The 21,984-nt window shown below is 41.4% G+C and overlaps 1 protein-coding gene across 2 annotated transcripts in view; it reads left to right on the top strand.

Annotated features, from left to right (window-relative positions):
- Nucleotides 1-21,984, top strand: part of ATAD2 (ATPase family AAA domain containing 2) — a 198,502-nt gene that overhangs the window by 57,230 nt on the left and 119,288 nt on the right. For both annotated transcript variants that reach the window (XM_069220705.1, XM_069220706.1), the window contains exons 9-16: nt 1,137-1,241; nt 1,371-1,479; nt 2,994-3,109; nt 3,946-4,120; nt 4,208-4,296; nt 7,670-7,829; nt 10,232-10,322; nt 21,446-21,760. In XM_069220705.1, the coding sequence (XP_069076806.1) occupies nt 1,137-1,241; nt 1,371-1,479; nt 2,994-3,109; nt 3,946-4,120; nt 4,208-4,296; nt 7,670-7,829; nt 10,232-10,322; nt 21,446-21,760 (1,160 nt within the window). The remainder of the gene's footprint in view (nt 1-1,136; nt 1,242-1,370; nt 1,480-2,993; nt 3,110-3,945; nt 4,121-4,207; nt 4,297-7,669; nt 7,830-10,231; nt 10,323-21,445; nt 21,761-21,984) is intronic.

Here is a 21,984-nt window from a genome sequence, read left to right as displayed (position 1 = left end):
GCTATGATGTGTTGTAATCTGTGGGTTTTTAACCACGTCCACCACACGCCCATCACTATCACTCGTTCATGGACTTGCTTTTAAAAAATCCTTTATCATTGGTAAATGCTTTACATTTGTCCCTCCTTGGGGCAGTTTTGTTAGCGTCTTGTCCATAGACTGTTACATGGTTAGTTTGTCGATATGTTTGACTGCAAGCAAAAAAAATTCTGTCTCTTACGAGCTCCTGCTTATGGCGGCCATGCTGCTTTGAATTGGCTTGCTTATGTCAACAGTTTTAGTATTCATTTTCAATTTGTGGCAAAAAAAATCCAGTTAGGAATTTACAGCTCTAACTTGAGCAGAGACCCATTGCACTGCAAATGCTTGTTCCTTACTCGTATATGTGTGTCGTAAGAATTGGGAGTTCCCCCCCTCACTTGAGGACTCCTGGAAGGCTGCCATTAATGAGGTTTTTATGGTGCATCTTGAAACGTAACCCAGAGCAGCCAGTACTTGCTGTCTGAGCCATTATTTCTTCATTTCATGTTAACAGTGAGCGACAGTAGGAGATTCTTTGTGTCGTATGCCTTTAACCCCTCCTGTCTGCCGCTTATGCTTTTGAAAGGGTGTTGAATCCTGTTGACAATAGTGTCCTAGAAACCGAACTTATGGGTCTTGTAGTGGAGAGTTGAAGTAGAAATTTGGTTTTTTTTCACTCATTTTTACCTCCATTTTGTACTGACTTTGAGCAGATCTGAGTTACAGGAAGTAGCCTGGTGGATTTTAATATGCAGCCGTAATGTGGATTGTGGCAAACAGCTAAGCCTCCATTATAGTTTCCTAAATAAGATTGCTTTGTTTGCACTCTAAGGTGGTGTTCAGACTTCAGCATAATGACACTGTCCAGCATTCATCAACTTTCCTAGTTCAGCTATAGCAATGACCCTCTAGCTGACGAGGACTGAAATGCAAACTTTTGGAGTGAAGCTTTTAGATGGATTGTGATCCTTGACAGGATTTTGAAATGCCAGTTTAAGTGCAGTCCAGAAAGTAGGACATTTGTTTCTTCATTATGGAACTCTTCTTTATTTTACTAGTGAGATGGGCCCATGTCTGTGAGTTTTTAATGGTATCTTGTTTGCCTGTTCTTGCAGGAGACATGCTATCCATAGCAGTGATTCTACATCTTCCTCTTCATCTTCAGATGAAGAACACTTTGAGCGGCGTAGAAATCGTAGCCGTAACAAATCCATAAGCAGGTAATTTGCTACAACTGAGAGAGATTCGATGCCCAATGGATATAGAATAGTATTCTATTAAATATAAAGTTTTATAAAATCTGAATGTGGTGATATTTTATTAATTACCATTTTTATTGATCCAATTAGATGTCTACCTCTAAACATGCGGAAGGAAGACTTGAAGGGGATTCACAAAGATCGAATGAAAATTGGTGCCAGTCTAGCTGATGTTGATCCTATGCAAATTGATTCTTCCGTAAGTTCCTGTACTAGAGCGTTCTGGCTCACCCTCAGTTCACTGTAGACTAATGCATGTGTAAATCTTCTATCTAAGAAATTGTACACAGGTTTCGAGCAGTTTGCATGCATACTTGCATCTCTTCATTGGGCTTTTACCTCCCCTTCAGCTGTAAGAAAACTATTGAAGCTTCCTTCAGCATGAGCTCTACTACCATCCACTCCTTTATAAAATGGTAGAGGTCTGCTAGAGCTGGTATGAGCAAGGAAGGTGCTTTTCTTAGACATGCATTACTCTTGAGTCAAAAAGCTGTTCATTTTATTAGAATGGTATACTCTGCTGACAGTCCCCACTTCAGAACGATAAGTGGTAACATGATTAATTTCAACATCCAGTGCATCCTCTCTAATGTTAAGGAGCCCTCTTCTGCTATTCAGTGTAAGGGTGCTTATGTTGAAAGGTGTTGTTCAGTGGGTATGCTGCACTGTTTGTCTAGTTCAGGCTTCTCCAATGAGTAGCATGTGAGTTACTGGTAACTCTCCAGCTAACTAAACAGCTAAAAGTAAGTGTCTCTGCAGCACACGCTAATTTATGGAGGAAAAAAAGTTGAATTTCCAAAATATATTTAAAGCTGATGTATCAATGATGAAGCATGAGGATTTAGGATGAATTATTACACATACCATTAACTTAGTGCCTGGGGCATTGCAACTCTGGCTGCAATGTATTGTCAAAATAGAGCCATTCTACATTGACAAAGCATTTTTACATTACTTCTGACAGCCATGCCTGATGAACTGAGTGATCACTGCTGATAATCGTACATATGGCCCATAATGTATTCCTGTTTTATGTGGTCACTGTTACAACCATAATAATATTAGTAAGCTCAGAATGATTTTCAGTCAACATAAGTAGCTCTTATCACAGAAAAGGTTAGAGACTCCTTGTCTAGTAAGAGTCCCCTGGAGTTCAGCTCTTTCAGACTGCTACTATAAAACTTCCTAACTATTAATCATTCTAGGACAATTGCCTAACCCCTCTGTGGATTTTTAGTGGGTCATAGACCTTGTGCTATCATTGTCTATCCTTGCCAATGAACTTTTTTTTTCCCTTTAATATCTGTATGTCAGTATAGCGGCAGCGACTAAATCATTTGGTCATATTTGCTTAACTGTTTAGCAGTTGTCCCCCAACGCCCTGTCACTGTTTCATTGTAATCCCTGCTGGTGCTTGCCAGCTGTACATCTCTACCCTCATTTGTCAGCTGGTATCTGCATTCAGAAGTGTTTACAGTGAGCCACTGGCCTAATGGTAAAGATCCTTTGTATGACCGACTGAAGCAGGGCACTAAAAGTCAGCCGTCGAAAGCTTCCAGCTGTCAAAATGCATAAATCTGTAAACTGCAGCTCATATTACAGAGAATGAAGAGTTATTTGTTACTGACAATGAAGTGTTCTACTTGATTAAAGAAGTTATGTCAGCCCCCTTCATTGCTCAGAAGTTGTCTCTTGTTTTTCTTCTCCTATTAGGTGAGATTTGACTCCATTGGAGGGCTTGCTAACCATATTGCTTCTTTGAAGGAGATGGTGGTTTTTCCTTTATTATATCCTGAAGTTTTTGAACGTTTTAAAATTCAGCCTCCGAGGTAAGTTTGGCTTTAGAATCTCTAGTCCTGTTTCCTATCTAAGCTTCAATAATGCTATCCAACCTGAAAACACCATTTGTATTGCCAGTTGAAGGAGTAATGAGTGGCAATTCTATTCTCACTAAAAGATTATGTGGAATTGCTTCTCTGACAGTGTTCTGTGTATTTACATCTGTCCCATTCATGCTACAGTCATTACTATGCACTCTTCGTAGTCAAAAAATACAAATTGTAGGGAGTGCTGAAGACAACATGATTCCAGTTCCCCTTTGAGAGTATTCATGCACCTGCAACTTGCTTATAAAATTTGATTCAGTTCATTAACCAAATCATGTACTACGGTACCTAAAACAACCATATGTAGGCCGCTAGCATTGCTCTCAATGACAAATTATTATGTTATCACTTAAGATTTGTAAAACTATTTGAGGAAGTTTTATAGTTTGAATTACTGTGCAAGAGACTATCAGGGGGCAGCGTGGTGTCAGCCTACAGTTATTCTATAATACTGGTCAGCTATCACTTGAAATTAATATAATAGTCATCTCCAGAAAGAGCGTAGTGAACTTTTAGAGCTTTTGAACAATGTGCACGTGAATATTGAATGGGATCTTCCAGCAATATAGCACCCAGCTGAGAACATTGAAGTACATATACGCTTTGTAATTCACAATTCCTGGGATGTTTGTGTATGTCTCCTACCAGGTATACCACTTCTTTGTCCTAATATTTGCAGAAGGTTTGTGTATACCTCAATAAAAGTGATCTATTGCAAACTATACATTTAAAATTGACTTCTGTGTTTGTGAGATTTGTGAATATTCTTTTCTCTACAGAGGTTGTTTGTTTTATGGTCCTCCTGGGACGGGAAAGACCTTGGTGGCCCGGGCACTTGCAAATGAATGCAGTCAAGGGGATAAAAAAGTTGCCTTCTTCATGAGAAAAGGAGCCGACTGTCTAAGCAAGTGGGTGGGTGAATCAGAAAGGCAGCTTCGTTTACTATTTGATCAGGTATAGTATAACTGATGATTCTGCGTGGCAGTGTTCAGTGTATTTCTCATTGATGCACTCCTTAACCTGCCACTTTTTTTGTTGTAGGCCCATCAAATGCGGCCTTCTATTATTTTCTTTGATGAGATTGATGGCTTGGCTCCTGTCCGATCTAGCAGACAAGATCAGATTCACAGGTGAGGGTCTGTTTGATATCATTAAAAAGTGAGGTATCAGTTTTTTTTTGTTCATGAACTGTGATGGTTATGGCATATACTGTTTACTTGCTGATCAACAAAGTACATAGAAAGACAATGATTGCTATATAACTTTCACAGAAAAACTAAAACATTTTTGTTTTTGTATAGCAATTGTCAATCTACCATCCTCTTATCCTTCACACTGTCCTGTTCCAGGGTTTTGTAGTCTTCCCCAGGGAGGCTGGTAGAACAGAACCCACCCCCAGTAATGACATACAACCAAATATTTGTGTTTTGCTGTTATGCTGCGCAAGAAGCTGCCAGACCTAAACCGCAGAACAAAACACTGTGGCTTGTCCGGTATTACACATCTGGGCTTGCTTGGGGTACACTAGTGGACCCCTCACCAATAGCCCTAAAAGGTAAAGTTCTAGATACTGGTTTATCCAAAAGTAGTTCAGTTAGGTATACTTTTTTTTCTGCTGGTTTGTGCCACCATATTATTGCGAAAATATCAGTTTGCAAATTACTGTAGTTTCAATCCATTCAGGAAATAAGCTGTAGCCAGCTGAAAAGTGAAGGTTTTTTTATTTTAGCACATTGCCTTCAGTTTGTCTTGGGCCTGTTGACTGAGGTGGAAGGCGGAAAACTCCATCTTTGGTGTGTTTTTCTTTCTTTTTTTTTTTTTTTTTTCTTTTTTTTTTATCTACTAGTGACATTTTGGTCTCATTACCAATCATTGCAATATCTCATAAGATGGCTGACCATTTGAGTATTCAATTAGCTTAAGGAAAGCAAAAGTAATAAAATCAGTTTGATTCCCTCGTCACAGATGTGTTGGCAGAGATCGGGTGGGTTTCCTGATGGATATTTATACCTGCAGTTTCCTTCCCTTGTGAATCGCTCCAGGCACCAGACTACATCTGGAAACTCTTGCAATCGCTCCTGCACACCGTCCTCCATCACAACTGTCCTGTCTCTTGATGTGGAGCTGCAGATATGCACCGCCCTTGCAAGCTGACATGACTTCCCTTTTTTCTATGCCCTGAAGTGCAGATCTGATGCTCCACACCTATTTATTTTTTAATACTTTTTTGAAAAAGTTTTTGTTTTAATTATTTTTGTAGTGTACAGGAATGTTGCCCAGAAGATGCTGCTTATGCCGGGAACATATGTGTTCTAAATACACGCATGACCTTTTGCCTGTGATGTCTGCACCAGACGAGACCTGTGACAATGCTTCTTGAAGCAGTACAAAGCCATTAAGGAGTGGCAAGCTAAGCTCTGTTGCACACAGGAAGCTGGGTTATTCAAATTGTAGGTGGCCGGTCCCAGTCCACTCTGCCCTAATTAAGTAACTCTTAAGTTGAGAGACCAGTTGAGGGAGGAACACAGGAAGAGTAAACAAGACAATTCAGCATGTAGTGAGAGGGCACAGGATCTGTGTTTGAAAAACCAGACTCTAGCCTCCTCTTATTCCTCTGACCCAATTCCAAATCTGGAGCAAGTACGTCTGAGGTCCCAGGCCATTGTCAACTCTGCAGCAAGTTCAGGAATCCATCCCAGCTCCCTCCAGAGTGACTATTGGCCTAGCTGACCCATCAGAGGCCCCATGTCAACTATCTCCTGACAGGTCCTTCCCACTGACTGATCTTGAACTAAGCCAGCCCACTCCGCCTCTGGCACCACGCAGCGCCTCCACTTGTCTGCTGCAGGCCTTGCCACCTGCTCTTCTATTGCCACTCCTCAGGTTCTAGATCCATCTTCAGCTCCAGAATGGGATCCATCTTTGGCTGGCGTTTGCTCTGTCCCATTCCATCATAACCAATGCGCAGCTGTATTTAGGGGACACCCTCCTTCTAGTTCGTTAATGCCCTCTTATACCCAGGAACACCGCCAAGATGTCTGATGTTCTTTTGTATTTACTTTTTGTCCCTATCAGTGTTTTCTTGTGATCCCTGTTAAGTTACTGAGTGGCCATTTGGGCCTGCCTTAGTTTGCCTGATCAGCCATCTGCATTCAAGCCGTTCGTTGCAGCCTTTCTGATGTGTGCTTCCTTTGAATATCTCCATAACTTGCATGCTTGGGCTTAAGACACTGTCAGGGTTTCTCATAGACATCACTTCTGCGTGATCGGTCATCTGTAGGCCTTGCCAGTTTAGCCTTAGTATACTAACTTTTTTTCTCCGACATGCTGACCTTGGATGCTTGCATCCTTTGTTCTGAAAGGGATGTCACCTTTCCACATGGTGCAGTATGCCATGCTCCGTTTTTAACCCATTGCATCAGTCTGAAGAGGAGAGGATTCAGTGGTTAGATCCTTTGAGTTCCCTTACCTTGTTTGATGATTGGATTAGGTAACAACTGTTTGGTGGGTTTTCTAGCGTGAAGAAAGGAAAGACACAGCAGAAACTGAGCTTACTGCTATGGAATGTCCTCTACATCAAATAGTTATGGTTTGGCGAAAAAAAGGCTCCTGGTCGCAGCTCTTAAACCTCATTCCACCACTGCAAAAGTTGATACTTCGTCTCTAGCTCGGGATGCTCACTCTTGAATATCTGCTTGGCAGCCATGTTGGGCTTCTGCCTATACTTACAGTAGCGATTGGTGTATCAATTTTCAAGTCCACAGAGGGTCATTTTTATTTTGCACACGCTGTCCTTTAAGACCTTCTAATGTCACTTAGTTTCTTAGATTCTTCTCATAGCTCTGATGCACAAGGTGAGGAATCTGCATTTCGAAATAAACATGCATTACTTAACTTTGTAATGCTTGCTGCTAGAATCTCAGTAGCTGATTGCTTTCCACCAACCTCCATGTTCTTGAGTGTAACGCTGCCAGGTTTTGCTCACTGCCAATACAAATTGTCTTGTGATCCATGCTCCACTTCTGTGTGGAAGATATAAGACCATAGACTTGGAAAGCACTGGGCAAGGGGGCTATTCACAGCTCTGTATGGTCATGTTGGAAGCTGGTATGGAGTCCTGGCAGAGGCAAATGGGACCAAAGTGAGGGCTCTGCAGTTTGAGAACCAGAGAGCGTTACCGAAAGTAAGTAACTTATCCCTCAGAGTAGGGTGCTGTTGATGGGGGTATTAATGACAATACTTTCACAGAGTAAGACATCCCCTGTCCATGCTGGATCTGTTCATGAGAAAGCATGTGCAGTTGTTTCTCACTTGTAACATGCTCTGTGTGAGGGAGGCTTCCACAGCTACTGTTTCACAGCAACAGAAGGTTACACTACTGATACATATGTGGTTTTCAGTGAGTGTTATCCTGATATGAAATATCATTCTTTGTTTGCTCTGAGTAGAACTCCAAGTACACTCTGGTGAATTAATTAAAATATTGAGTATTTCCCGTTTCAGCTCCATAGTATCCACACTCTTGGCTCTAATGGATGGATTAGACTGTCGTGGTGAAATTGTTGTAATTGGAGCAACTAACCGGTTGGATTCCATAGATCCTGCTTTGAGACGACCTGGGCGCTTTGACCGAGAATTCCTTTTCAGCTTACCTGACAAAGATGTGAGTAGAATGTTTGTTACAATTAATTGCATTTTAACATTGAGTTTTTCAGTTATAATACAAATAATATGACATTTTGTTGAACAATAATGTTGAACAATATGGCCTCTGCCATATGTAATTGTTCTTAGTCCTGTTCGTCATGGGAATGATGGTGATGCTTCGATTTAGATCTACCTTATTGTTTCCTGAAAGGTTTTGTCTTTTGACTTTCATTTCTAGCACTACATTTGACTGGAAATTCGGACTGAAAAGACTAGGGTGTGTCCATACTTTTTTTTGCCTAGTCATTGCTCATCTCACTTGTCCCAATTTATTTTATAAGCAAGACTTCTTTTTTTTCTTTAAAGAATTTTTCATACAAATTTAAAGTGCTGTGGAAAATTGTACACTTGCCTCCCCCAGCACTCCCACTTTCCCGCCACAAATACCCACGAGACGCACTCTTGCTCCCCCAGATATATTTCCAGCCTAGTCTAGATTGGCATGATCTGCACCTGATTCGTTGTGCCGGACCTTTGCATGGTGGCATTGTGCTTATCCAGTTCTTTTGCGTTTTTTTTATTTTGAAATACGTTTTTTTTTTTTGGTATTGAATTTTGATCATAACCCGTAATCTTTTTGATTACTACGGGACAAGGTTGATTGCAGGTAGATTTCTATTATTGATCCTCCCTGATATTGTCATTCCGAGACTGAAAACGTTGGTTAAAGGATTCCTGCCCTTTTCCCGTCTATTCCTTTAGATACTGGCATTCATTAGACCTCTTTGAGTTGAACAAGTGGTTGATGGGTTAAAAGGTAAATCTCTTCAAGGATCCTGGTCTTCTGTAGTAGAGCACTATGGATGTTGATGAGATGCAAGTTGGATACAGGCTGTAGAAAAAATTGTGTTAAGCTTGAGATTGACAAAATGCAGTTAAATCCCTTAAACGGTTTCTCACAATTTCTAAGCACAAGAAAGCAATCCGACTTTTCAGGTCTTATGAATGCCCATTACCTCCTGCATTAACTGGTGCATCAGGCTTAAGTTGTAGCTTATTATATGATCTGCAGTTCTTCATATAATCTGATTAGAGGCTTGGGAGCCAGTGTACAAGACTTCAAGTACTCTATACCTTTGTCTCATTCATAAACACCACTTATTGTTTGATTCCTCAGATTCTGAGCAACTATTCCAGTTTCCCAAGTGCCACCTATTCTGTCTGTGAACTGAGTGTTTGTATGATCTGTGTTTGATCTGCCCCTCCCTCCTGTAAACCTCATTCACCTGTAGCGTATCATGGGAGACAGTGAAGAGTGTTTACACTACATGCAGTCTGTCAGGCATGTCCTCAATTACTTTGAAAGTAGCCAGGTCTTTTTTTATTTTTTATATTGAATGGCAGGTGTTTGAGATCTCTGGCTGTGCATGCATAGTGTCTCAATTGACAACAGGTGATACTGACATTAATCTGTTGAAGCTGGTCAGTTGGTGGTCTTGTTGCATTTGGATCTCTGCCTGTTGTGTGATTAAGATTATTAAAATTTTGGAGGAGAGTTTTTTCTTTTGTTGCTAGCCTGAGGTGTAATGTACGAGTGGCATGATGTAAAGAGAGTGGTTTCTGTCAGAGGCACATATTGTGCTGTTAGATATCCATCTTCAGCTGGGTTGGAGGTGAGTCTACTAATCGCCTCATGCGATAATCCCTGAAATGTCAAGGCGCTCGGGTGATGATTGAGGGATGCTGTCTACCTAGTTTTAGTTCCAGTGATATTTTGAACAATTTGTTTGAAAATATTTGCCTGGTTACCATTTGTTGGTGGTAAACTGGACACATGATATTATAGGTAAGTAATTTTGCTTAGGCTGTTTACTCTGTAATGATATGGGTACAAGGGGTTTTCTTAAGTGTTACAACAGAAAGCTTCCATTAGAAGCCTAATCTGAAAAGCTATGTTTAATGCTTTACTCATGAGAAATCGTTTCTGCCAGTCTTTCCCTGTGAAGGTCGCTTAGGATAAAATACGAATGCTCCTAATTGTGGTGCTTTCATGAGCAGCAGGTACTGTGTAGTAGAGGTAGCCATTAACTCTCGCTAGTGGGTATTATGAAGCTCTTTTCCTTACCTGTTCATTTGATATTTAATATAGATATTTTGTGCAATCTGGAGAACAACTGCTATTGTGTACTAGTGCAGTACAGAATGGTCTCATCAGTATATTGAACAAATGGCATTTAGTGATGCAGTATGTCTTTGGAAACACACTATGGTGACCAGGGATTCAAGAGAAATTTTCAGTTTGGTGGGAGACATGTCAGGGTTGCGGTGCAGCAACCAAAATGATTATTACAGAGTACTTGTAAAATGACACTGAAGGTTGGTTTTTGAAGTAAAATTGTCACCTTTTTCGTTTTCAAGGCTAGGAAAGAAATTCTCAAGATCCATACACAAGACTGGAATCCTAAACTTTCGGATGTCTTTGTACAGGAACTAGCAGAAAAATGTGTTGGTGAGCATTGTATTAATGAAGTGGGTGTTCACACCACTTCTTGCAGTCTATTGATCGTTGAATTAAGACTAATTAATTTAATGCATCTTTTTGTTTGGTTATGGTTACTTAAGGTGAAGTCATGGGTCTGGGTAATGCAAGGTTCATATCAGGACCTATATGCAGGGATGAATGGCAGTTTGTCAGCCTTTCCAGTTCATGTTCCTTCGCAGCCGTATGCTCTTATGAATATCCTTTGTCTTGCATGGGAACACCAGACAGATAATGGTGAATGTTCAAAGGAGCAGGTTGATCACAGAAGGATATCCGTGCTTCAGAACTTCAGTTAGTGGGATGACATTTTTAGTTTCACTAACAGATGTTTGATTTTCGACCAACAATATAATTGACTGCAATTTATTTGAGACATCTGGCATTACTTCTCTTCTAACTCTTGATCAGGTACTTGTCGGGTTCCACATTTTCTCAGGACAGGGAATAGAAGTAACTTCTCAATTAAGACCTTCAGATAGGAACATCTCCCTCTTTACGTGGTGGCTTCACAAAGAATTGCTTCATCCATCTCACCAGGTTCGGGCACTTCAATTCTGAATGGTATGAAAACATTGTATATTTAAGTACACTGCAGGTAAAGTAAATAAATCAACTCATAGGAAATGTATTAGTAAAAAGATGGCTACTGTGTTCTATATCGCACTTGGTCTGATGCGAATTAGTCTGGATTCCTTGAATGGGATGAGCACAAAATCCAAATCCAGCAGGCTGTTGAGGATTGAGTTTAGCTGTTGCAAAATTCCTTCTGGATTATGTCAACAATTTACAATATTGTGCAGCACAGTGACACAGCCTTCCGAATGAAGACAAACTCTGAGGTTCAAAGTGTCCATATCCAGTGGAAAACGAGCATCTGGTAGAGCAGGTGTTTAAAGTTTCCTCCATCTATGCACAGCACCTTTATACATATGTGAGGGACAGCTCCTTAGAATTCCCCAACCTCTTAACAAGTGTCCCTTTCCAGACTGGAGCAGAAAATGTAACCATGTTTGGGGGGGCAGGGGGATAGAACCTTGCAAGAATGTATTCTAAAAGTTCCATAATTTAACTAGTCTTGCCCTTCAGTGTCTGAGAAACATTTGCTCCTCACGCTCTACTCAGCAAGGAGTCTGTCCCTGCGAAGACTGTCATATATAAACTGAGTGGCTTCTAATAAGTCACTGCTGACTATTGACTTGGTATCCTTTGCACTATCTGGAAAGCTAGAATACATTTTTTGCTTTTGCACAACAGTTGACGCTCCGAATAGACAAAATAAAGTACAGTGAGAACAGCCATGAACATGGTCCTTACACATGCTGCAGTCCATTTTAAACCTACATTCAGAGTACAGTTGCAGGTATCCATGATCATGGGTGTAAACTACGCCTGACGAGCTGCACATTGACTGCTGGCTCACCTGTGCCTGGACTCTGCCACTTCTATATCACCACTGAGCATGCTGGGTGGAACATTATTGGACTGACAGATGCACAAGTAATGAGGGAAACTGATGCTTGAGAGGGACATTCCTCCCACGAGCCCTCCCTGCCACCCACACATAAGCAAGGCAGAAAAAAGGGGTTGACGGATGGAAGACTTGGACTAAGGGGAATAAGCTGTTTAAAAAAAAAAAAAAAAGGGGGGGGAGCTGGGTAAAAGGTGGGATGGGACAGGGCACCTAAGATCTCCCCTGGGGATGAAACAGTAGATCTTTAGAAGGTACAGTGGGTCTTAACGGTTGCTGGAGTGAGAGAGGTTCACTTGCAGATGTTGTTTGTCTGGGGTAATTTCAAAGTCTGAGCGTGGCATACAACTCCATTTGTTTACCTCTTCCCCCTTCACCCTATTATCATCCTCTTAAATTCCCTAACCTTCTCTCTTTCTATTCCTCCATCTGTTCACCTCGTGGGAGTGTCCCATCTTTTTCTCAGACTTTCCCTTATGATGACTGGCTCGCTTTTTAACTGGAGAGAGCCAGTTGGCAGGCTTCCCACACGGGTACAGGTGAAATGGTTTGGCTCCTCAGTACTGGATTCACACTGCTGTTGCCACCAGTCACTGCAGAACCAGGATTTTGTTTTGTCCCAGTCATCCGCACACCTCTGCACAAAAAAATAAACACCTTCAGTCGAAACACATGATAGTCGAACACACTGGAGACAAAAACATTAGACTGTTGAAGAGTCCCAAGGCAGGATGAGAAATCCTGTGCCTAAACAATTAAAAATTAAACAAAAATTAAACAATTAAATGGTTTGGAAAGCTGTGGTTTACTGACCAAGAAACAATTACACCCTTCTTAGGTGGAATTGTACTATTTGGAGTCTCTTAAGATTACATTATGCACTTAATTACCCAGGTATCGTCCACAGATAGCCCCCAGAGTCATGTGTATATGTCGTAACCTCAGGATGTAGCTGTGACAGTCCCACAGCATCACTCTCCACTGCATACAAATGGGACAGAATTTCAGCTTTCCCAGTCTTGGAGTTTGCCTTGTAGGGAGCTGCAATACCTTCATAGTCCTTTCTTCTTTCGTAACTCAGATTGTGATCAGCTGCCTTTTTACTGGATAAGTGGCCTTCCAGATAATCTTGCAATCTACTAAATGAATATTTTGATGTCTTTCTGTATTGTTCTATTCCACAATGCACAGCCTACTTAAACGATAAGGTTCATTCCTAGCACATTTCATGGGCCAGCTTATGTTTTTGTGAAACTTACCAAACACCAATCGCAGATCAAGGCACTGGTTGCAAAGGTAAACCACTCTCAATCACTCCATCCCCTTACCCAACTGCCTTCAGCAGTTTTTAGTTGCTCTAACTCTTCAGTAACTGTTCTTCGTCGGACGATGCAGGTACACCTAGTCTGTCTGGCTGCCGTAAAGCAAGAGGGTGGCATACCTTTAGTTTAGTTAAGTGCCCTTAAATTACTGAATGAAATGCTACTTCTAAAGAGCAGACAGTTACCCAAAATGGTGTCCCATCCCTTAGAATGATGTAAGGTGATATAGGAGACCAGCCATGTTTTCAGACCTTTACAGAATTTGGAATGACTGACATCTAAATGAAGATAAAGGGGACAAGAGTTCAGTACTTTGGTGGATGATACAAGAAAGATTTCCATCCTCCTTTGAAAAAGGTCTGCAACCGATGGCTAATTGAAAGGGGTAGTCTTGCCTGGGAGTAAAGAGGATGGATCCTAAATCTGAGTCTTTTGTAGAAGGCCCTCTGACCGAGAAACGTAATAAGGTATTGCTGCACGGGTAGCTAAAGTAATTCCTTCATTTGAGAAGAGATGAGGTGTTATAGTGGATAACAATATATTTTTCTGGCTGCACGGTTCTCATTCTTCTGCAGACGACTCATAGTAATCTTGGAGTCCCGGTAACGGGATTTTCATTAAGCACTGCAGACACAATAATACATCTGATAACTGTGCAGATGGGAAGGAAATGGAGCACTTTGCATAACGTGCACAGATAGAAAAAAGCAAGTGGAATTTACCATATATGGTTAGTAAATGAGAGTATGACATTAAGAAATGTACCCACATTCTTTGCTGATTCCTTGGAAGAGTGAGTATTGCCCAGTTTTGTATGCCACCATGAGTGAGGGAGGAGGACGGGCAGTTCAAAACAGCCTCTCCAAAGAGCAGAAGCTCAGTCTTTAAGGTTCATGGAATGGCTTGCCATCTCAGTAGAAGGTTATTTACATCTATTTCTATGGTCTCTTCTCTTCATGTTGTTTCACAACTTAGGGCATTCTTCCTCTTGCCCTCCACCCTTCCTTGCTCTGTAATACTTGTAACTCCAAGAACACCTTTGTCAATTAAATGACTTCTACATACACTAGGTTGTGATGTGTAAACCCCCCCCCCTCATTCTCCCAACTTATGTAACTTATTACCATTGTTTTGCGGTGACATTTTGTAGTATTGTGAGCAATCCATTGACTACTCCTTGTGCTTACTGTATGTAACACAAGTCGTCCATTTCTGAGGTTGTTGTGTGTAGCCAATTGGGAGCTTTTATTTTCTGGTGCTTTGCAAATTAACATCATTCCTTTTTATGTGGCGTACCTTACGGTTTAACTTGTGGACTTCAGAGCATATAACGTGTGTTCTTTGATAATCTACTACATGCATATGCCTGCCGCTATTAAACTGGGAGTGGCTACTGTTAAGATTCCGAGTGACACAGCAAATTTTACCATTGCTTTGTCCCCCACATTAAGCTTCCTGTAACCATTAACTAAATTGCCTCTTACTTAATGCTTTGTGTACCTGTGTTGTAAAAATGCTGTAGAAACCTGTTTCTCAATCCTAGCCAGTAATACCTCTTAAACCTTCACTTCTTAAATTGAGATCTCCAGTATTTAACCCCTTCCCATACAATGGTAAAACAGAATGTGAGGGAAATTACTCTTTTGGCAGAGTTGGCATGAAGGGAAGTAGCCACTATGCTCCAGACTTGAAAAACGTACGTGTTTTTCACTTTTTACCCAATGCTGAGGCACCATGGAACATGTGATTAGGATTAACCAGCTCGGATGGATACTTACAATTGCAGAGTCTTCACCCTTAGAATGTCCCCTACATGGCCCAGAAAATCTGATGTTTTATTTTTTTATTTTTTTTTATTTTTTTATTTTTTTACCAAACCAGCTCGTTTAGTGACTTAAATTCTCAAATTGTGTGATCCTAAACAAATATTGTATTTGTCACTGTAGGAGGACGGCCCAGTTTATAGTGCACACCTATGGTGTGGCACCCTATACTGACTCCAGGCAACCCTAAGTGATAGTTAATAGGTGTCCAGATAGCAGACATTCTTTAGGAGTAGCTGGGGCGAGCAGCTAAGGCTTATCCAGTAGGAATGTAAAGCACTTGGAATACCACAGTACCCAGACCATAACTTACGCACAAGAAAGAACCACACAAGTGTTGCAAAAATAAAGGATACTTTATTACAACACTACCACTAAACTGACATTGTTATTTCTCCCTTTGGTGATATTGCACCCAATATGCACACATAATAACCATCAGAAATAGCATAGAAATATACATGACACTAGGGGAGGGCCAAACCATATACTAAAAAAGTGGAATGTGAAATAGTGACTCCAGCCAAGTTAAGTATTGTAGTTGGCTAAGAGCAGCCAAGAACACCAGAGTTAAGTACAGTAAGTGACTCCAGGGTTGGGGGGGGGGGGTTCCATAGGGAACCCCCAGAGTGCATCTTTTCTCGTAACTAACACTGGAATAAGTGTAGTTGTATGATTCCAACATGTTTGATACCTAACATGCCTAGGTTCAGTGAAGCCATTATGTAGTTGGACCACTCTTGTTGACCATTATCCACTACATACCTTAAGATGCCTTCTCTGCACTTGGAGTGTAGTAATTGTCCTGGGGTCTGTAGGGGCACTGTACTCATGCAGGGGTACCCACACACTTGGAGACATGCACCCTGTCCTTGGGCTGAAGGGCCTACCAGAGGGGTGACTTATAATGTCCAAGTTCCGTGGTTGAGTGTGGCAGTGAAAGGGTGCATGCAGGCTGCAGTCACACATTGCATGAGCTCCCCTGGGTGGCATTATACAAGCTGCGACCCATTGGGGGACCCCTGATGTACCAATGTCCTTGGTACCATATATGAGGGACTTAAATGAGTGCACGAGTATGCCAATTGTGGGTGTGAAAAGTTACCAACAACTAAACTTAGGGGAGAGAGCAGAGTCACTGGGATCCTGGTTAGTAGGATCCCAGTGAACTACAGTCCAAGCACACTTGCATCAAGCAAAGGGTGGGGGTGGGGGAGGGTAACTATGCCAGAAAGATGGCACTTTTCTACAGTCACCCTGTCTTCATTATAACATACAAGACCACCTCCAAAGATGTGTTCAGCATGTCCTGCTGTACAAAAACTCCTTTGTTTGATTTAATAGACTAAACGCTCGCTCCAAGTATAATAAGCGTAGACCACATATAGGTTAAAGATTACCTCTGACTTGTCTTAGTTTTCTAATAGCATTGTCATCAGGTGGGAGGCTGGAATGTTTCTCAGTTCAGGTTTAAACATTTACTTTTAATACATATTACTAAAGCATGTGTCATTTACAGACCCCTTTTCCATCGAAATGGCCACCATCCTTTCCAGTGATGGACAGTTTTACTGATAAAATTATATAGCTTACACACAAAGTAATGTGTGGATATCCGGTATTAGCAAATGTTTATAATTTGCACATTACGAAGTAAAGTATTCTGATTTAGTTTAATGCTTCGCTTTCATCTCGCTTCAGACTTGTAAAAAGTGCGTTCCTAATTCCTGAACTATATTTTGAAATATCTGTAGAGATCATTCACAATCTATTTAAATGTTGTGTGACCTGCTCCATTGTCAAACAATTCACTTTACAATATCCTCTAACTTAACAGTCCAAGAAAGAAAAGTAAGCCCCAATCTCTCCTATAAAATTAGTAGCAATTTATAGGAAGACATAAACTGACATTTAACCTGTCTTTTGAACAGCGAATGTGACAAGATAAACAAGATTTAAAGATGTCTTATTTGCCCATTCACTTTACCGTACAGAACACATGTTCCTTCCCAGCTGGAGCTCTCACCAGACCCGGCCAGTAGGCCCTAAAAATAGCTTGCCCTGATAAAATTTCACTCCCATAGAGAGTGGAAGTTGATTTCTCAAGGCCTGCCCCAGTCGCTAAGCAGGATCCAGAATTTTTCACAGCAGTGCTCCTGCACTCCATTAGATGGCGCTGTGCAGCAGCTCCCCATTGGCCTTCCTCCACTCCAAAAGTGACGAAGCAACCCACATATAAGTGGCATCCCTGGGCATCCACGTCTGTGCCTTTCTTTTTGCATGTGCGAACGCAGATTAGGAAGTCCACTCCCTATTTAGTCTGTTTCACAAACTTTCCAAGCTAAATTCCAGTGTGCAGAGGAACAATGTCCCCACCCAAGATTAAAGGGTTCACACCATGCTGTGAATCTCATAAACAGATGTTAGTTATGGACTCTTGTGATGCTCATCTCTGGTGTTTGAACTTGAGGCACGATTTCACGATATAAGAAATGTGTCTGTATGCATCGGATGTCAATGTGAGACTGAATTGAAGCAGTACGTTGTTGAACAGAACATCAGAAGAAGCCACACATGTCCTACTCCCGTACCTATCCGAGGATGTCCTGCTTGCCCACTTCACCAGGTGACATATGTGAGGTCTGCAGTGGGATCTGAATCCTCAGTGGGCCCAGCACCAAGGGAACCTAGCAGGAGTCATCCAGGTTTCACAGATTGTAAAAGAGCTGACCAGTGTCGGACCCCTTTGACTGATGTCACTGCTGTTTAGGGGAAACCATTTGGGAGAGGTGAAGACTCTGCTCCACATAAATCAGTTAGAGTTATGGGTTGTTCACCTGTCACAGGTTCTCACAGGTAACACCACCGCCCTGTAGTACTGCAGCAAGCAGGGTAGGGTGGGACCTTTTAGTCGTGTGCCTGGAGCTTCTGCTCTGAAGTTGGTTAGAGCATTAGGACCTTTCCCTGATTGTGAACCACCTTGCGGAATCTTTGAATGCCAGGTCGGATGAGCTCAGCAGGTGATGATTGGCGGAACACCAACGGTTGTTGCATAGTGAGGTGTCTTGGAGCATCTTTCGACAATGGGGAAAACCCTGGCTGGATCATTTTGCCATTGCCAAATGTGCAGTGTCAAAACATCTGCACATTGAAGTTCCAAAGAATGCTCAGAGAGAAGTATTCTTGCTTGAGTGGAGCAACGGACTCCTGTACGCATTTCTGCATCTCCTGCTAAAACTTGTGAAAAATTTCAGAAACAAAGAGACCCCCGTCATCCTAGTGGGTGAGGACTGGCCACTACAATATGATACCTGGAACTTCTGGTCATGTTCTGGTGTGAGCATCAGTCCTAGTTCGGCACCTACACAATTTACATGTATGCTTGGAGATTCAGAAATGGTCATAAACTGTGTTCGATCTACCACCTGAGGGTGTGGATTTCCTCTTCGCAGCCAGGGGTTCCTATACGTGAGTGGTTCCCAACATTTTGACTTCTGTGGACCCCTTTTAATCATTCCCAGAACCCGGGGACCCCCACTGAATCATAACTGGATCCTGGTAAACCCCAACTGAGTCATTACTGGAATGTGCACCCAGGCCTAAATTTTTGATGATTTGAATCGCAAAACAATACACAAATACAGAAACAAGCATTCCATCAAACATCTACACATCTAATTCAATTGAAGCCACACCATTGTCCATACTATATTGTTTGCAGCAGCAGTGCTCGCATGAATCAGTCTGAGGAGAATAATTTCATTATTACATTCCAATTTAAAATTCCTTGACATTTACAGTGTTTTTTTTTTAAAAAGTCAGTTTTGCATTTAGTAACTTTATTTTACATACCCTTTATTAATCTGTTTATATTAAAAGCAGTCATGGACCCTCTAAGGCTGGTTCGTGGACCTACATGTTTGGAACCAGTCGTCTGCATAGTCTATTTACTAATGGTGTGGAGTCCACAACACAGACGCCTCACAAGCCAAACTGTTTTTTATTGCTTGTTTTATCTTGACCCAGCAAGGTCTTGCAGCGGGCACCGTGTAAAGTGTTTTTTCTTAGCTTTTTCTGCATTTTGGGGTTTGCCAGACCAACCATCCTTGTTTAAACCATATGTTGTGATGCAGTTAAAGACTTGACACACCTTTCGCTCTCAATCCATTTGTGATGCCACAGTGGGATCTTAATGTGTTCCTGACATTACTTGTGTAAACACCCTTAAAGCCAGTGCGCAACTGCTTGTGTCTTCTGACTTTAAAAACAATCTTTCTGAGCATGGGTTTATAGCTTGAGTGAGTTCAAGAGTCTCTGTGCAGACTCTATACAGCCACCCTACAACAGCTTTCTCCAGACAAACTGGCATTGAGGACCATTATTATTTTTCACATTTGGTGATCCACTACCCTCCCAGTGCTCATAGGAGGAGACTTCACTGGCTGAACATATAGCCATAAGCTTTTACCTTGATCGTACCAAAGACCATCAGGTTGGTGAAACTGCTTTTTTGTAGGATTATTGGGGCAAAGCAAGGGAGCGCAGTGCTGAAAAGGGTGGATAGCCCTCTGCATTCAAATCTGATACGCATTGGCCAAGAAGCAGCCTCTGGAAGGATTGAAGGCTCACTCCACTGGGGCCACGGCATGTACCACTACGTTGGTATGCAGAGTGCCTCTTCTTGACAACTGTCATGCCATGACATGGATGTCTGTACACATGTTCACGAAGCACTACTACAACCAGGCTCAACTGGGATGGCAGTTTCATCTTTTCAGTCCTGCAGCACATTTTGGTCTGAGGGGAGTCAGCAGCCACTACAACTTGGGAAGTACTGCTTTGCTATCAATTCTAAGGGTGAGGTTTCTGCGGTTTAGAAGTATCCATCATAAGAACATGTTATTTACCCTTGGTAATGTTCTTTCCGGTATATTATCTAACATGAGATGCCTCACTGCTCCTACTACCTTCTTGTTCTATGGATTGATCTCTTCTCCAATCTAAAAAGGTCTGATTGGCCGTCAGAGTTGGTGGTATTTTGGCCACTGCGCATTATGCTTGTAACGCAGAGTTCTATTCGGCCATATTCTGCCAACCACTGCATGGTGGAGGTTTTCTTGCACACTGTTCGCCAACAGTAAGTTGGCAAGCCATAATTGACACCCCATAGAGTGGCCCTTGTTTGCTGCTCTGCCTCTTCTCAGGTGGAATAAGGCAAACCTAGAGCTGCACTGTGCTACCCAATTACATACAGGAACACTGCTATGAAAACTTCTCGGCCCTGTCTGGGTATCCACCAGGATGAGCGTTATCAAAGGTAACGTACTTGTTCGACTGGCTAATTCTATTTGGTGGTAGAGGATAAAGTTAATGAATCTTTCTCTATTGTAACATCCTGTATCTCAGTTAGATTAAGTGGATAATCTCTCCTTGCTGAAAGGGAACTAAAGACAGTGTGTGCTGAAATTTTCTCTCATGGTGTTGTAGGCAAGATGTTCCCAATGAACAAATCTACACCCAAAAACCAAGGTTTTTCATACCTTGACAATGGTCCACATTTAAATGACAATTGTGCATTTGGTACCTCTCTGTTTGCCTCCATCACAATTAAAGGAAAACTACACCTTTATTTAAAAAAAAAAGCATGGCTAGGGTACACCAACCTGCATTTTGTAAAGGTAGAGAAAGCAGTTTAGGACCTGAAAAACAAAAATGATTTTCCATTTGTGGAAAAAGTTGGATCACAAAAATGGGTAGGGAAAAGGTAAAGTATTTCCTGGAATACACACAAAACAGGAATTGGGGGTGAGAAGAGATTTAACATCCAGCCACCCAAAGAGATACTGTGGGTATCTGTGTAAAAACATAAATAGTTTGCACCATTTAATGTTGTTGCATCTTAGCAAACTGCTTAATCTATTGGGCTCTCTACCTGCATGTACATTTCTGCATTTACTTCACTGTAGCATTCAAACTTGGAGCTGTCAACATATATTTTTACAGTGTTACTAGGGGAATTTCCCACAATGTTTTGGATAATAAATCATTCAGATATTCCAGCAATTCAATATTAAAAGTTGATGTTAAGTCTTATCTGGTTACAGACAACTGACTGATGGACTACCATGTTTCATTGTGTGTCTGTCGTGTGGTGGCAGCAGTTATTGTTTTAAGACTCCCATAAATCAAAATGACTCCTGCTTTGTAGTGTGTGGGTGACCCAAGAACAATCTGTTAGCATGAAATGGTGAATATTGATGATTTAATTCAAATTTTAAATTCTGTGTGGGAATATTTCCCATCTTCATGACATACTACAATCACACACTTTTGTGTGTGTGTAACTCATGTTAAAGGAGATTGCTCTTGGAACTACAAGTTATTTAGTAAGATGGTATCGTATTGATTGCATTCATCATTGAAGACTTTTTGGTAGACCTATCACTGTTTAATTTTTCTCACATCTTCTTCACTCAGGTTACTGTGGAGCTGACATAAAATCTGTGTGTGCTGAAGCAGCTATATGTGCTCTACGACGCCGTTATCCACAGATTTATACTACTAGTGACAAGTTGCAGCTTGACATTTCTTCCATTACTATTACGGCTAAAGACTTTGTGACAGCCATGCAGAAGATTGTCCCGGCATCTCAAAGGGCTGTAATTTCGCCAGGCCAGGCGTTGTCTCCCATTATCAAACCACTGCTTCAGACTACACTGGATCACATTTTAGGAGCACTACAGAAGGTTTTTCCACATGCAGAGCTAGGCATGAAGAAGCTGGCTCAGTCTGGTATGAATAGATTCCAGTTCTGTTTATAAGCTTTTCTGTTGGTGTTTTATCCCGTAAACAAGTTACCCTACACCAAAAAACGTTCTTTTAAGTCCTTAGTAATACTGGCTAATAAGTCTAATTGCTGAGCACAGTGAATCACACTAGTTCAGCTTTGATAGTATCCTGCAACCTAATGTTTATTCCTCCTAATTCTTGTTAAAGAGCTGTTCAGTTACATTGCA

Source organism: Pleurodeles waltl, chromosome 2_2 (assembly GCF_031143425.1).
Source record: "Pleurodeles waltl isolate 20211129_DDA chromosome 2_2, aPleWal1.hap1.20221129, whole genome shotgun sequence".
NCBI classification, from domain to species: domain Eukaryota; kingdom Metazoa; phylum Chordata; class Amphibia; order Caudata; family Salamandridae; genus Pleurodeles; species Pleurodeles waltl.
Note: the sequence above shows the minus strand (reverse complement) of the source record. Positions and strands in the feature narration are given on the sequence as shown.